At 39.5% G+C, this 17253-nt stretch overlaps 1 protein-coding gene and 1 non-coding gene across 2 annotated transcripts; both read left to right on the top strand.

Annotated features, from left to right (window-relative positions):
- Nucleotides 1-824: 824 nt before the first annotated feature.
- On the top strand, nucleotides 825-15888 carry LOC122679383 (60S ribosomal protein L10-like). Its single transcript, XM_043880022.1, has 2 exons — nucleotides 825-843; nucleotides 15499-15888. The coding sequence occupies exon 2, from the start codon at nucleotides 15512-15514 to the stop codon at nucleotides 15812-15814; it is 303 nt and encodes a 100-aa protein (XP_043735957.1). The 5' UTR covers nucleotides 825-843; nucleotides 15499-15511; the 3' UTR covers nucleotides 15815-15888.
- Nucleotides 15319-15453, top strand: LOC122679698. The gene has a single exon (XR_006336491.1). It is a non-coding gene; the product is annotated as a small nucleolar RNA SNORA70 (small nucleolar RNA).
- Nucleotides 15889-17253: the final 1365 nt, after the last annotated feature.

The following is a 17253-nucleotide window of genomic DNA, read 5'->3' as shown; positions in this document are numbered from 1 at the left end:
AGGCTCTTCTGTCCATGGGATTCTCCAGGCAAGAATACTGCCATGGGTTGCCATTTCCTTCTCCAGGGGAATCTTTCCAACCCAGGGATCAAACCCACATCTCTCATGTCTCCTGCATTGGCAGGCAGATTCTTTACCATTAATGCCACCTGGGAAGCCCAATTTTATTGATAACAACCTGCAATTAGGAAGGCTCTGGAACCAAGAGGCAGCTGGAGTTCGTGAATTAGCTTTTGACCACCCAGAATGCTTCCACACAGTGAAAGGTAACAGATGGAGACAAAATCTCAGCACATTTAACAACCTGTCACAGCTGAGAGACTTCTAGCTGCTGTTTAGTCACTAAGTCATGTCTGACTCTTTGCGACCCCATGGACTGTAGCCAACCAGGCTCCTCTGTCCATGGGATTTTCCAGGCAAGAATAGCGGAGCAGGTTCCCGTTTCCTTCTCGAGGAGATCTTCCCAAACCAGGGATCGAACCTGCATCTCTTACATTGGCAGGCATTGACGGCGAATTCTTCATGGCTGAGCCACCAAGGGAGAGACTCTACTCTTAGACTAATGAGAACTTCTATCATCAAAAGGTAAATTTCTATAAAGCAATCCAACTACAACTCACTGAGTAACTACTATGAATCTGGCTTTGTCCTAGGGTGCATGCGTGCTCAGTTACTTCAGTCATGTTTGACTCTTTGGGACCCTTTGGACTGTAGCCCACCAGGCTCCTCTGTCCATGGGATTCTCCAGGCAAGAATACTGGAGAGGACTGGCATGCTCTCCTCCAGGAGATCTTCCCAACCCAGGGATCAAACCTGAGTCTCTTATGTCTCCTGCATTGGCAGGTAGGTTCTTTACCACTAGTGCCACTTGGAAGCCCATCCTAGAATACTTCACACAAATTTCACTTGATTGTCCAAAGTCTTTGAGAAAGAATATATTACAAATTGAGGCTAAGTAATTACAACTAGGTAGTGATGAAGCCTTCTTAGGGTTTGTCCAAGTCCAAGCCCAAACCACTTCTTCCCACTGCTATCCCACCCCGTGGTAGGTTAAAGATGGCCACAAATACCCTGAAACTCTTCTCTTTGAAGGATGGAGTCTAATGATCTTTACCCCTTGAATCTGGGTTAGCCTTAGTAACTTGCTTGACCATTAAAATGAAGTATGGCTTTAATAAGTCTTGGAGCTTACACCCAAGACCTCTTGGGTGATCATGCATGAAATCTTAAGCTGCCATGAGAGAACATGTAGAGAGGTCCCAAGACTAAATGTGAAGGGGCCCCAGTTGAACCCAGCCTTCCTGCCTTCCCCACCAAGATGCCAGGCATAAGCCATCCTGCCGGCCAGATCAGGCTGGGCATCAGTTTAACATTTCCAGGTGACCCCAGCTGATGCCAAGTGGAGAAGAAAAATCATCCACTGAGCCCCAGTCAACTTCTGACAGACATCATTATAAGATGTGATGATTGTTGCTATAAGCACAAAGTTTTGGGGTAGTTAGATATGCAGCAATAAACAAGTGCAAAAATTTTCTTCTAGGATATTACCATACTATGAATCTAAAGTCAGCCTAGGGCAGGAAAAAAAAAACAAACAAACATTAAGTGTTGCTGAAAAGTAGAATATTCTGCTGATGTTTGATAAATGGGATACTTTTTTTTTTTTTTTTTTTGGTTTATTATTCGAGTTAGGATATACTTAGTGAGGAGGCAGGAAGAAGAGAAGAAAAGAAAAATGCTACTCACAGATAACATGTTTGAAAGGTGCCAAATAAGAAGTGTATTAGTCAGAATTCTTTTGACTTTGTGATGGAACCATAATTAAACTACTTAAAAAAAAAAAAAGTATGGAGTGTATTTGTTCCATCCTGAAAACTGTATTGGGATGTTGACCTTGGACATGCCTGATTAAACCACTCAAAAACATTATTTAAAATATGTTTCTCTGTACTTGTTGGCTTCATTTGCCTCTGCGCTGGCTTTATTCTCAAGTGAATGCCCTCCTACTGGTGACAAGATACTTTATATTTAGGTTATAACATATTATCTTAGTGGCAAACTCTCCAGAAAAGGAAATTTTCATTTCCAAAAAGTCCAGGAAAGGATGTAATTCACCTGGATTGGGGCATACACCCTTCCCTGACCCAGTTCCTGTGGTCAGGAAAAATAAAATATTCTGACTGGCCAGGTCTTAGTCAGCAGACCACCCATTTACCTTGGCAGTAGGTCAGCCCCACCATGCCCATGTGAACTGGGAGTGGTGGTGCCTAAAGAAAACTTACAGATTTTTTCCATCATAAGGACTATAAGCTGTAGTACCAATACTTTGGCTACCTGGTGTGATAAGCTGACTCACTGAAAAAGACTGATGCTGGGAAGGACTGAGGACAGGAAGAGAGGTGGCAGCTGAGGATAAAATGGTTGGATAGCATCACCAACTCAATGGACATGAGCTTGAGCAAACTCCAGGAGATTGTGGAGGGCAGAGCAATCTGGTGTGTTGTAGTCCATAGGGCCACAAAGAGTTGGACATGAAGGGGAATGACAAGAAAATACCTATTTCTTCTTTACATAATTAAAATAATTTCATATTGACTATCTAAATCATAGCTATAATATTTGAAGAAACCTGCCTTAAACAAAATTATGGTCTTCGTCTCCTCCTTAATCATTTTGCTGTCCTCTCTTCTGTTTGACGGGGCTTCCCAGGTGGTGCTATCGGTGAAAGAACCCACCTGCAATGCAGGAGACATAATGAGACGCTAGAGCGATCCCTGGGTCAGGAAGATCCTCTGGAGGAGGGCCTGGCAACCCACTCCAGTATTCTTGCCTGGAGAATCCCATGGACAGAGGAGCCTGAAGGGCAACAGTCTGTGAGGTTGCCAAGAGTCAGACATGTCTTTTCACCTTGCTTACAGTTTCCTTCGTTGTACAAAAGCTTTTAAGTTTAATTAGGTCCCATTTATTTTTGCTTTTATTTCCATTACTCTGAAAGGTGGGTCATAGAGGATCCTGCCATGATTTATGTCAGAGAGTGTTTTGCCTATGTTTTCCTCTAGGAGTTTTATAGTTTCTGGTCTTACGTTTAGATCTTTAATCCATTTTGAGTTTATTTTGGGTATCGTGTTATAAAGTGTTAAAGTTTCATTCTTTTACAAGTGGTTGACCAGTTTTCCCAGCACCACTTGTTAAAGAGATTCTTTACTCCATTGTATATTTTTGCCTCCTTTGTCAAAGATAAGTGTACACAGATGCATGGATTTATCTCTGGGCTTTCTATTTTGTTCCATTGATCTATGTTTCTGTCTTTGTGCCAGTACCATACTGTATTGATGACTGTAGCTTTGTAGTTCAGTCTGAAGTCAGGCAGGTTGATCCCTCCAGTTCCATTCTTCTTTCCCAAGATTGTCTTGGCTATTTGAGGTTTTTTGTATTTCCATACAGATTGTGAAATTATTTGTTCTAGTTCTCTGAAAAATACCATTGGTAGCTTGATAGGGATTGCATTGAATCTATAGATTGCTTTGGGTAGTGTACTCATTTTCACTATATTGATTCTTCCAATCCATGAACATGGTATATTTCTCCATCTATTTGTGTCCTCTTTGATTTCTTTCATCAATATTTTATAGTTTTCTATATATAGGTCTTTTGTTTCTTTAGGTAGATTTCTTCCTAAGTATTTTATTCTTTTCATTGCAAAGGTGAATGGAATTATTTCCTTAATTTCTCTTTCTGTTTTATCATTGTTAGTGTATAGGAATGCAAGGAATTTCTGTGTGTTAATTTTATATCCTGCAACTTTACTATATTCACTGATTAGCTCTAGTAATTTTCTGGTGGTGTTTTTAGGGTTTTCTATGTAGAGGATCATGTCATCTGCAAACAGTGAGAGTTTTACTTCTTCTTTTCCAATCTGGATTCCTTTTATTCCTTTTTCTTCTCTGATTGCTGTGGCTAAGACTTCCAAAACTACGTTGAGTAGTAGTGGTGACAGTGGGCAGCCTTGTCTTGTTCCTGACTTTAGGGAAAATGCTTTCAATTTTTCACCGTTGAGGATAATGTTTGCTGTGGGTTTATCATATATGGCTTTTATTATGTTGAGGTATGTTCCTTCTACGCCTGCTTCTTGGAAGGTTTTTATCATAAAGGGATATTGAATTTTGTCAATGGCTTTCTCTACATCTATTGAGATAATCATATGGCTTTTATCTTTCAATTTGTTAATGTGGTATATCACATTGACTGATTTGCAAATACTGAAGAATCCTTGCATCCTTGGGATAAAGCCCACTTGGTCTTTCTAACATGTTGTTGGATTCTGTTTGCTAGAATTTTGTTGAGGATTTTTACATCTATTCTCATCAGTAATATTGGCCTGTAGTTTTCTTTTTTTGTGTGGCATCTTTGGTTTTGGTATTAGGGTGACGGTGGCCTCATAGAATGAGTTTGGCAGTTTACCTTCCTCTGCAATGTTCTGGAAGAGTTTGAGTAGGATAGGTGTTAGCTCTTCTCTAAATTTTTGGTAGAATTCACCTGTGAAGCCATCTGGTCCTGGGCTTTTGATTGTTGGAAGATTTTTGATTACAGTTTCGATTTCCATGCTTGTGATGGGTCTGTTAAGGTTTTCTATTTCTTCCTGGTTCAGTTTTGGAAGGTTATACTTTTCTAAGAATTTGTCCATTTCTTCCAAGTTGTCCATTTTATTAGCTGACAGTAGTCTTTTATGATCCTTTGTATTTCTGTGTTGTCTGTTGTGATTTCTCCATTTTCATTTCTAATTCTGTTGATTTAATTCTTCTCCCTTTTTTTCTTGATGAGTCTGGCTAATGGTTTGTCTATTTTACTTATCTTCTCAAATAATCAGCTTTTAGTTTTGTTGATTTTTGCTATAGTTGCCTTTATTTCTCTTTCATCTATTTCTGCCCTAATTTTTATGATTACTTTCCTTCTACTAACCCTGGGATTCTTCATTTCTTCTTTTTCTAGTTGCTTTAGGTGTAAAGTTAGGTTATTTATTTATTTTTCTCTTGTTTCTTGAGGTAAGCTTGTATTGATATGAAACTTCCCCTTAGCACTGCTTTTACTGAATCCCATAGGTTTTGGGTTGTTGTGTTTTCATTTTCATTCGTTTTTATGCATATTTTGATTTCTTTTTTTATTTCTTCTGTGATTTGTTGGCTATTCAAAAGTGTGTTGTTTAGCCTCCATATGTTTGTATTTTTAATAGTTTTTTTTTTCCTGTAGTTGACATCTAATCTTACTGCATTGTGATCAGAAAAGATGCTTGAAATGATTTCAAACTTTTTTTAATTTACCAAGGCTAGATTTATGGCCCAAGATGTGATCTATCCTGGAGAATGTTCCATGTGCACTTGAGAAAAAGGTGAAATTTATTGTTTTGGGGTGAACTGTCCTATAGATATCAATTAGGTCTAACTGTTCCTTTGCATTATTTAAAGTCTGTTTCCTTGCTAATTTTCTGTTTAGTTGATCTATCCATAGATGTTAGTGGGGTATTAAAGTCTCCCACTATTATTGTGTTACTGACAGCCTTCAGAATGGGAGAAAATAATAGCAAATGAAGCAACTGACAAAGAATTAATCTCAAAAATATACAAACAGCTCATGCAGCTCAATTCCAGAAAAATAAATGATCCAGTAAAAAAATGGGCCAAAGAACTAAACAGACATTTCTCGAAAAAAGACATACAGATGGCTAATAAACACATGAAAAGATGCTCAACATCACTCATTATCAGAGAAATGCTAATCAAAACCATAATGAGGTACTATCTCACGCTGGTCAGAATGGCTGCTATCAAAAAGCCTACATACAATCAATGCTGGATAGGGTGCAGAGAAAAGGAAACCCTCTTACACTGTTGGTGGGAATGCAAAGTAGTACAGCCACTGTGGAGAACAGCGTGGAGATTCCTTAAAAAGCTGGAAATAGAACTGCCACATGACCCAGCAATCCCACTGCTCGGCATACACACCAAGGAAACCAGAATTGAAAGAGACATGTGTACCCCAATGTTCATCGCAACCCTGTTTACAATAGCTAGGACATGGAAGCAACCTAGATGTCCACTGACAGATGAATGGATAAGAAAGCTGTGGTACATATACACAATGGAATACTACTCAGCTATTAAAAAGAACACATTTCAATCAGTTCTAATGAGGTGGATGAAACTGGAGCCTATCATACAGAGTGAAGTAAGTCAGAAAGAAAAACACCAATACAGTATATTAACACATATATATGGAATTTAGAAAGATGGTAACGATGACCCTATATGTGAGACAGCAAAAGAGACATAGATGTAAAGAACAGACTTTTGGATTCTGTCGGAGAAGGCGAGGATGGGGTGATTTGACAGAATAGCATTGAAACATGTATATTACCATATGTGAAATAGATTGCCAGTCCAGGTTCAATGCATGAGACAGGGCACTCAGGGCTGGTATACTGGGACAACCCTGAGGGATGGGATGGGGAGGGAGGTGGCAGGGGGTTCAGGATGGGGGACACATGTACACCCATGGCTGATTCATGTGAAAATATGGCAAAAACCACTACAATATTGTAAAGTAATTAGCCTCCAATTGAAATTTTTTTAAAAAAAAGAGTCAGACGTGACTGTAGTGACTTAGCATGCACACTCCTATTTGAAGGACTTCCTAGATGGTGCTAGTGGTAAAGAACCTGCCTGCCAATGCAGGAGACATAAAAGACATGGGTTCAATCCCTGGGTCAGGAAGATCCCCTAGAGGAGGAAATGGCAAACCACTCCAGTATTCCTTGCCTGGAGAATCCCCATGGACAGAGGAGCCTGGCAGGTTACAGTCCATGGGGCTGCAGAGTCAGACGCAGCTGAAGTGACTTGGAATGCAACACACACATACACTTCTGTTTGAGAACACACTCCCCTGCTCCCCTACTTGTCTCTCTGGCAGCCCCGGGCCGCCACCCAAGTCCTACCCTCCCTGATGAGTGTTCTGTTCTCTATACCTAATCTTCTTTTTGAAAACTAGAAAACCGACATCAACTAATTAAGCCAGTCACCCACCTGCCCTTGGCCCCTTCTCCCTATAAAATGAGGGGACTGTTTAATATCCTCTAACGTACCTTAATGAACAACTTCCTCAGACTTTTCACTTATAGACAAATCCTATAAAGGCAAACCCTGATCCCTCAGTATGCCTCGCCACCATGACTGGGCAACAGGAGGGACTCTTGCCCTCCTTCACAAATCCACAAACTTCCAGTCACTTCCTCCCTCTAGAGTGATGAAGTCAACACTCCCCCCTTTACTTGTTCTTCTCCTCAGGAAGGAGGGGTGCTCATCTGTTTGGCAGAGCCTGGCTTCTACCAGAGCCTGTTTCCCTGCTTGAGGAAGTGGCGGGTCACTACTCGTTGGTGGCAGGATGTCTAGTTCTCTTCGACCATGTGGGCTCAGGCAGTAGAAGCCCCTTCCTCCTCTGGGGTGAGCCAGAGCTTCCTATCTCTGAGCAGTGACCACTGTGGGAGGACCCGCACCACCACTGTGTGTGCGGGCTGCTTGCCATCTGTGTCCCAGCTTCTCTCATCCTCCAGAAGCATCCTTGAATTGGCAGTGAGTGGACTGGACTGCAGCCCAGTCGATTCGGCTCTCTTTGCCAATACGAAGATTTTTATTTGGGGTGGGAGGCAGGGGACACGATTTTGGCCTCAGGTCTAAGCCACATTCTCCAATTCCAACTTCCCAAACCCCGAATTTTGTTTATTACACCTCTAACAGGATGGCACTCTGAAGCCCCATTTGGCTGGTTCTTCTCTCTCTTGATTAGAACCTGGCAGGGAGAAGAGGTAATCTTGAGCTCTTATCTGCCTCGACAGTCATTTCCAAACTACTTTCACATGCATTATTATCATTTCATTCTCAAAACCACCTCGTAAGGCGGCCAGGCAGGGGTTATTCGTTTTAAGTTACAGCCAAGAAAATGGAGATTTAGAAAACTCAAGTGACTCATCCATGGTCTAGTTAGTTAGTGGTGGAAGGGGACTAAGTTCATTCACCAGACAATGAGACTAGACTCTCTAAACTAGAGGCAAATGAATATTCTACAGCTTCAAAATTCTACACCAACTTTCTACCAGGAGAATACTTCACCCAGCAGTTACTACCTGTCCCTTGAACTGCTCTGGCAAGGAATTGTTACATACCCTTAAAAGTTCTAATCTTCACAGAGCATACAGGGTGTAAGTGAAAAAAATATCATGCAGATACCGATGCATCATAATGTCAGGGGCATGATTTAATTTCTAAGCTGCTGGGACAGGGGACCATGCAAATCACACAAAAAACACATTGCAGATGTTTTATCCACGTAGATCTGAGTGAATATTATGAAACTGGATGCCCTGGTGAAGTTGCATTACTGGTTGCTTCTGTGGTTTTGAAGGACCGTATTGGCCAGGATATTGGATACCACTAGAGATAATGCGAGCCTTAAAGCCTGTCAAATCGAGGCAGGCTGTGCACCTGCATCCAGCCGTCCACCACCACAGCCGTCCTGGCAGCTGCCAGCGTTCCCACCCTCCCCACAGGACTGGGAGTATCCAGCCCCACGCAGACCTCGCAGGCTTATCTACAAGGAGGAAACAAGGTAACACACAGGAAACTGGAAAATCTTGGCAATCTCATTACCTCTGAGACTAAACCAGTAAATTCTGAACTCTAACCAGTAAATTCATGACATATTTTTGAAAATGATATGAGGCACCTACTGGATGTAAAGACTGAAACTTTTAAGAGGAGAATTGCCCCCACGAGCTCCAAATCTCAAATTAGGATCTGAGTGTACCTCTGGATGTTGAGCAAGACCAGGAAAAAACGGATGACCATGCCCTAGTATGCTTTGTCTTAGGAAGTGGTATGAGCTTAAAAAATTATTTGCACTTAACATTCCTTGATTATGTAGGTAGTTTTCTTGTTTCACTTTGTGTATATGATATGTTTGTGTGTCTGTGAGAAAGGGGAGGGAACACTGAATATTTTGTGTGGCATCTAGATCACTTTGTTCTGTGTTTCTGGATAAAGCAAGGAGAAGTAACAAAGTCAATTTAATAGTTTACACCCAAGATATGGAAGGAATAGGAAAATTCTGGAACTCTGGGAGAATGAGAGCAACAAAATCATATGCCTAGTCCATAGTAAGTTCTCACCACCTCCTTGCTGAGAGAGTGAACTTACTTAACTGGGTTCATTACAGAATTTACTGACTGAATATATGCTAAAATGACTACTGTTACTTATTAGCAACAGGTGACTTGCACTTAAATGTGAAAGTATTATTAGCGAGATAAGAAAGAAACTAAATACCTTTTGTTTCTTTTTATTCACCTAGGAACAGTCTTACAAAAGTACTGCATAATATTAACCTGTTGTCATCAATGATACAAATAGTTAAGGACACCCATTCTTTTAAGTAGCTTTCCCTGTTGAATGTGGAAGAAAAGTTTTTAGAACACAGTGGTTCTTATATCAGACTCTCTTGGTGGAATGATTCAGTCCTCGCCCTGGGAAGTCTAATCACAGGAAAGCTATTATGGAAAATGGAGAGGCAAAAACACAAATGCACAGGAGTGTGGTTTACAGAGGACGATGTAGGAGATGAGCAATGTGAAAACAGTCTTGCTGAATACAAGCTGCTCCTTGATTCCTCTGACTCTTGCACCAGGAGAAGTTCAAGAAAAAACAGAAAGCAAATCCCTCAACATATGTGAGACCTCTTGACATTCTCCTTCCTACACATGAACGGGATAACTGGCACTTCATGTATTGCCTTTCTAATTGGATTTCAAGATATATACAATATATTAATACATCACAATTCAGTGGGCAAGGGAAATGATGTCAGCAAAAATGGCAGATTAAGGAACTACAAAAATTCTCATTTTCTCCATTAAAGCAATTAGAAAACTCACAAAAAATTGTCAGGTTCAGTATTTTAAGAATGCTAGAAATTAATCAAAAGATCCCAGAAATCTGGGTAGTGGTTTTTCAAGGCAAACAGCTTAATCTTGGTAAGAACAGTGTGCTTTGAGGCATTTTCACTTGCCCTGAGTTCACTGCTCCTCTCTAGCTCCACAGTAGCCTTGAAAACTGACAGCTCACAATTACAGTAAAAATCAGCTGACTTGGATACATATACACTATCATATGTAAAATAGATAGCCAGTGGGAATTTGCTGTATGGTTCAGGGAACTCAAACTGGGGTTCTGTGACGACCAGAGGAGTGGGATGTTGTGGGAGGTGGGAGGGAGATTCAAGAAGGAGGGGATATATGTATACCTATGGCTGATTCATGTTGATATATGGCAGAAACCAACACAATATTGTAAAGCAATTATCCTTCAATTAAAAATAATTTTTTTTTTTTTAAATCAGCAGACTGGCAGCCACTGGAGGGAGAAGAATGAGGTGGGGCTCTGTTGAGGTTCATTCCAAGAGAACTGTCATTATCTGACCTTTTAGTTCCCTAGAAAACCCCACTTGAAGTGATGCCTTTATTTCACCTGACTCAGCTCACCTGGTGCAAAAAGTCTTCCTCCAGGTGCGTTCATCAAAAATTACAGGCAGCTGCTTAACTCTGAAGCTGCCTAATGTGGTGAATAAAGCTTGGGGAAAATAATAGGTTAACCAAAAGTGTTAAAGGGAAAAGCTTCGGAAGGAGAATTCTATGTGGGCTTTGAAAAGCTCTGCCATGCTTCTGGGAATTAAGAAAGCCACAAATACAAGTAGCTCTGTGCACATTCCCAGAGCTGTGTGCATGCTTAAGAAAGACCTGAAAGGCTCTAAATTCTGGATGATCTAGAGGCTCTGTGCAAACAGGAAGAGAAGGTTAAGGCAGAACCTGTCTGATTAAGGGTTGAAACTGTGCCCCAAAACACACAGAGAGCACCTCAGCAAAGACTGGGAGATGTTTTGGTTCCAGGCATGTAAGGAAATCCCTGTCTAATCAGCAGACCGCTAAGATAATCAAGTGGAAACCAAACAGAAATACAAAAAAGAACACTGGCTTCATGGGATTAGTGCAGAAGAGTCACTAAACAAACAAAACCAAAAATAAACAATAGAAAACCCTGGGGAGGAAGAAATTCTGATTTCTAGAGTTGCCACATTACATTATTTTAAATGTCTGGTTATCTACAAAAATCATGACGCATGGTCCATACATGAAAGGATATTTATATTAGGGTTCTCCAGAGAAACAAAACCCAACAGGATACATACAAGAGAAGATTTATTATAGGAACTGGCTCACAGGATTATGGAGGCTAAGAAGTCCCACACTTGCCACGTACAAGCTGGAGAATCAGGAAACTAGGTAGTGTAATTCAGTCTGTCTCAAGGTCCAAGAACCAGCATGGCTGATGTCCAAGGGCAAGGAGAAGATGGATATCTCAGCTCAAGCAGAAAGAGTGAACTTGTCCTTCCTCCACCTTTTTGTTCTAATCAGACCCTTCAAGGCATTGGATAATGCCCATCTACATTAGTGAGGACCTTCACATTTATGTAGTCTACTGATTTAAGTATCAGTCTCTTCTGGAGAGACCCAAACAGATGCATCCAGAAACAATGTTCTCCCAGCTATCTGGGCATCCCTTAGCCCAAGCTGACATGTAAAATTATTCATCACACCTGTAAATGCCTATACTAAAAAATAAAAAAAAAGACTTCAAATCAATAACCTAAACTTCCACATTAGGAAACCAGAAAAAAGAGTAAGGTAATCCAAATGCAAGCAGAAGGAAGAAAACAGTGCTTACTGTGGAAATACAGAATATGAAAATAAAGACTAATCAACAAAACCAAAATTTGGCTCTTTGAAAAGATCAGTGAAATCAAACCTTTAGTTAGGCTGAGTGAAAAGAAGAGACTGGACTCAAGTGACTAAAATCAAGAATTAAAGAGGGGACATTACTACTGACTTTACAAAAATAAATGGGTTTCCCAGGTGGTGCAGTAGAAAAGAATCTGCCTGCCAAGGCAGGAGATACAAGAGACATGGGTTCGATTCCTGGGTCAGGAATATCCCCTGGAGGAGGAAATGGCAACTCACTCCAGTATTCTTACCTAGAAAATTCCATGGACAGAGAAGCCTGGCAGGCTACAGTCCACAGGGTCGCAAAGAGTTGGTCAGACACGACTGTGCACATGCATGCGCACGCATACACACACACACACACATATACACACACAGAGTTACAAAAATAAAAAGGATTATAAGGAGATACTAAGAACAACTGTAAGTCAACAAATTAGATAACCTAGATTAGATGTACACGTTCAAAAACACAAACTACAAAAACAGATTCAAGAAGAAATAAAATTTCTGAATAGGCTTGTGACATGAAATTAAATTAGTAATCACAAAATTACCCACAAAAAAGCCTATAAGTTCTTCTAAACATTTAAAGAACATTCACACACTCTTTCAAAAAGCAGAAATGGAGGGAACACTTCCTAACTTGTTCTGTGATGCTAGTATTACCCTGATACCAAGAACAGAAAGATGTAACAAGAAAACAAAATCCATATCTCACTGATATAGACATAAATATCCTGTTACAAGACAAATATCTAGTCTCCTGAGAAACCAAGAGTTGGACCATAAAGAAGACTTAGTGCCAAAGAATTAATGCGTCTGAATTGTGGTGCTGAAGAAGACTCTTGAGAGTCCCTTGGACTTCAAGGAGATCAAACCAGTAAATCCTAAAGGAAATCAACCCTGAATATTCATTGGAATAGCTGATGCTAAAACTGAAGCTCCAATACTTTGGCCACCTGATGCTAGGAGCCAACTCATAGGAAAAAGACTCTGATGCTGGGAAAGACTGAAGGCAAAAGGAGAAGGGGGCAGCAGAGGACGAGATGGTTAGACAGCATCGCTGATTCAACAGACATGAATCTGAGCAAAGTTCAGGAGACAGTGAAGGACAAGAAAGACTGGCATGCTGCAGTCTATGGGGTCGTGAAGAGTCAGATAAGAGTTAGTGACTGAAAAACAGCAACAAATAAAATACTAGCAAACCGAACCCAGCAATATATAAAAGGAATTACACATCATGATCAATTGGGATTTAATCTAGGTATGCAAAGTTGGTAGTTCAACATCCAAAAGTCAATTATTTCACCATATACCTGAATAAAGTACAAAAAAGTCACTCACATGATTATCTCAATAGATGCATAAAAAGTGTTTTGCAAAATCCAAATCCCTTCATGGTAAAATATTAAACAAACTGGGGTTAGAATGATACATCCTCAATATGCAAAGTGCATCTATAAAAACTCCACAACTAAGATCATACTTCTTGATGAAAGAATGAATGCTTTTCCCCTAAAATCAGGAATAAGAGAAGGATTTACACTGTTACCTCTTCTTTTCAACATTTTAGCTAGGACAATTAGACCAAAAAGAAAATGCAAGAAAGCAAGAGACAGGAAAGGATGGAGGAAGGTGGGGTGAAAGGATAGAAGAAAAAAGAAAGAGGCATCCAAATTGGAAAAAAACAAGTAAAACTATCTCTACTTGAAAATGACAAACTACAGAAAATCCTCAACGATCTACTATAAAATCACTGGAACTAATAAAAGAGTACAGAAAGGTTGCAGGGTACAAGAATAATATGCAAAAATAAATTGTATTTATATACACTAGTAATGAACAGTCCAAAATGGAAATTAAGAAAACAATTCCAAAAAAAAAAAAAGAAAACAATTCCATTTACTGTATACAATGGAATATTATTTGGCCATAAAAAAGGAATGAAATTGGGTCATTTGTAGAGATGTGCATGGACCTAGGGACTGTCACACAGCATGAAGTGAGTCAGAAAGAGAAAAACAAATATTGTAAAGTAACACATATACGTGGAATCTAGAAAAATGGTAGAGATGACCTTATTTGCAAGGCAGAAATACAGACACAAAGGTAGAAAACAAATGGATGGATAACAAGAGGGAAAGGAGTTAGTAGGAGGAACTGGGAGATTGGGACTGACTCAGATACAACATACCACTGACAGTATCTATAAAATAGACAGCTGATGGGAAGTACAGAGAACTTCACTTAATGCTCTGTGGTGACCTGAATTGGAAGGAAGTCCAAAAAGGAAGGGGATATAGGTATATGTATGGCTGATTCATTTTGCTATGCAGTAGAAGCTAACACAACATTTTAAAGCAACTATACTCCAAGAAAAATTAATTAATAAAAAATTTAAAAAAATATTTAGGACTAAATTTAACAAATGAAGTATAAAAGCTATCCCCTGAAAACTACAAAGCACTGTTGAAAGATAGTAACAAATATCTAACTGAATGAATATCCCATGTTAATGGGTCAGAAGCTTTAATATTAAGATGGCAATCCTCTTCCCCAGTTAGTCTACAGGTTCAGTGCCATTCCTATCAAAATTCCAGCTGGCTGTTTGAAAAGCTGACAAACTGATCATAAAATTCAGGTGGAAATTCAAGGGAGGCAGAATAACCAGAACAATCTTGAAATAGATCCCCAATTTCAAAACTTATTAAAAAGATAGCCTGGTGTGCTGCAGTCCATGGAGTCGCAGAGTCTGACACGACTGAGTGACTGAACTGATTAGAAAGATACAGTAATCAAGACTTTATGGCACTGGAATAAGAGTAGACACATAGATTAGTGGAACAGAACTGAGGGTCCATAAATATTCCCTTATTTGGGGAATAAATATTATTCTCATATTCCTCAATTCATTTTGGTCAAGGAGACCAAGACAATCTAGGTAGGAAAGAACAATCTTTTCAACAAACGGTGCTGGGAAAAGTAGATATTCACACGCAAAGAAAAAAAGAGAAAAGAATTTGGATCTCTACCTCATACCATACACAAAAAGTAACTACAAATCAACCACAGAGACAGATATAAACGCTGAAACTATAAAACTCTTGTAAGAAAACAGAGGTAAATCTCTGTGACCATAGATTATACAATGGTTTCTTAGACCTGACACCCAAAGCCTAAGCGATCAAAGAAAAAAAATAGACTTTGTCAAAATAAAAATTCTGTGCTTTAAAGGATACTACCAAGTGAAAAGACAAACCCAAAGAATGGGAGAGCATATTTGCAAATCATATTATTTGATTAGGTTCTAGTAATCCTAATCTTTATTATAAATAAATAAAGAATAGTTACAATTCAACCACAAAAAGACAGATAATCCAATTTAAAAATGGACAAAAGGCCTGAATGGATATTTCTTCACAAAAGATATACAGATGTTGCAGTCAATTAAGCCGACTGTGCTCTTTTCCCCATGGGGGCCCAGTGTGCAATGGCTGCAGACAGCAGCCTCCTTGGTAGTGTATGCAACCTGTTGCCTGTACAGGTAGCCCTAAGGGACCTTGGAGACAACTCTTGCTAGTGGCCATTCATGACTGGCCTGCTGTTTCTCAATCTAGACTCCAGACAGGTATGCGCGGTGCCTTTGGAAAGCCCCAGGGCACAGTGGCCAGGGTCCACATTGGCCAGGTCATAATGTCCATCCACACCAAGCTGCAGAACAAGGAGCATGTGATTGAAGCCCTCCTCCAGGCCAAGTTCAAGTTCCCTGGATGTCAGAAGATCCACATCTCCAAGAAGTGGGGATTTACCAAGTTCAGTGCGGATGAATTTGAGAACATGGTGGCAGAAAAGCGACTCATCCCGGACGGCTGTGGGGTCAAATACATCCCTAATCGTGGTCCCCTGGACAAATGGCGGGCCCTGCACTCATGAGCATCAGCCCTGTTCCCTCCTTAATCACGCTCACCAATAAATGCTATTTCCTGTCCAAAAAAAAAAAAAAAAAAGATATACAGATGGCCAACAAGCACATAAAGAGATTCTGAACATCGTTAGTCATCAGGGAAATGCAAATCAAAACCACAATGACACATCACTTTACACCCACTGGAATGACTATAATCAGAACAAAGTACAATAAAGAGTGTTGGTGAAGATGTAAAGAAATTGGAAGCTTTCTACTTTGCTTCTGGAAATGTAAAATGGTACAGCCACTTTGGAAAACAACCTGATAGATTCTCAAAAAGTTAAACAAAATTACCATACAACTCGGCATTTCCACCACTAGATGTATACTAAAGAGGCTTGGAAATGTATGTTCACACAAACCTTGTACACAAATATTCAAGGCATCATTATTCATAATAGCCAAAAAATGGATACAACTCAAATGCCATCAATTAATGAATGGATAAACAAAATTTGGTATATACACACAATGGAATATTATCCATCCATGTAAAAATGAAGAACTAATATACGTTAAAATATGGATCAACCTTGAAAAATATTATACTTAGTGAAATAAACTAAGGTAGAAAGGTCTGTAGTTTACTATACAGATGGCTTATAGATGGAATTAGATGATTCTATTTATGTAATAATGTCCAGAATAGACAAATACACAGAGACGGAGAGATCAGTGGTTTCCAGGAATTGTGGAAGGGAAGTTTCCAGGAGGTGAAGAGTGACTGCTAAACATTCTGGGGTTTCAGTTTGGGATGATAAAAATGTTCAGGAAATACATAATGGAAATGATCATACAATGTTGTGAATATACTAAAAACCACTGAACTACATATTTGCAAAGGGTGAATTTTTATGGTACGAGAATTATATTTCTATTAGAGAAAGAGACTCAGTGGTTATATCCAACCAAACAATGTAAAGAAAAATTTGTAATTAAATTCACCATCTTTCATCCAAGTAGCATAATACTATTAAAAAAAAACAAAAACAACAACATGAAAAGTAAGTGCATTGATACTTACAGTTACTTGGGGTATTTTCCTTCCTGGCTAGATTCATTTTTCCACAACTTCTAAATAAGGACTAAATTTCAAGGACTATGAGATTCACTATCCCTTTATAATTATAACACTCCCAATTTAGAACTGCCTGATAGTACACATTATCTTGCTTACTAAATTCTTTAAGATTCAACAGTTTTTGGTTAAGAACAATATCCGCAGGGGAGGCCAGCAGACTGGACACAGAAGGAAGAGATGAAGTCCAAGTCTGAAGGCAGTCTCCTGGCAGAATCTCTTCTTCTTCTAGGGAGGTCAGTCTTTTTCTATTAAGACAGTCAACTGATGGGATAAGGCCCACTCACATGATGGAGGATGATCTGTTTCACTTAGAGTCTATCTGTT

Source organism: Cervus elaphus, chromosome 21, assembly GCF_910594005.1.
Source record: "Cervus elaphus chromosome 21, mCerEla1.1, whole genome shotgun sequence".
NCBI lineage: Eukaryota > Metazoa > Chordata > Mammalia > Artiodactyla > Cervidae > Cervus > Cervus elaphus.
This window is presented reverse-complemented; position numbering and strand designations above follow the sequence as displayed.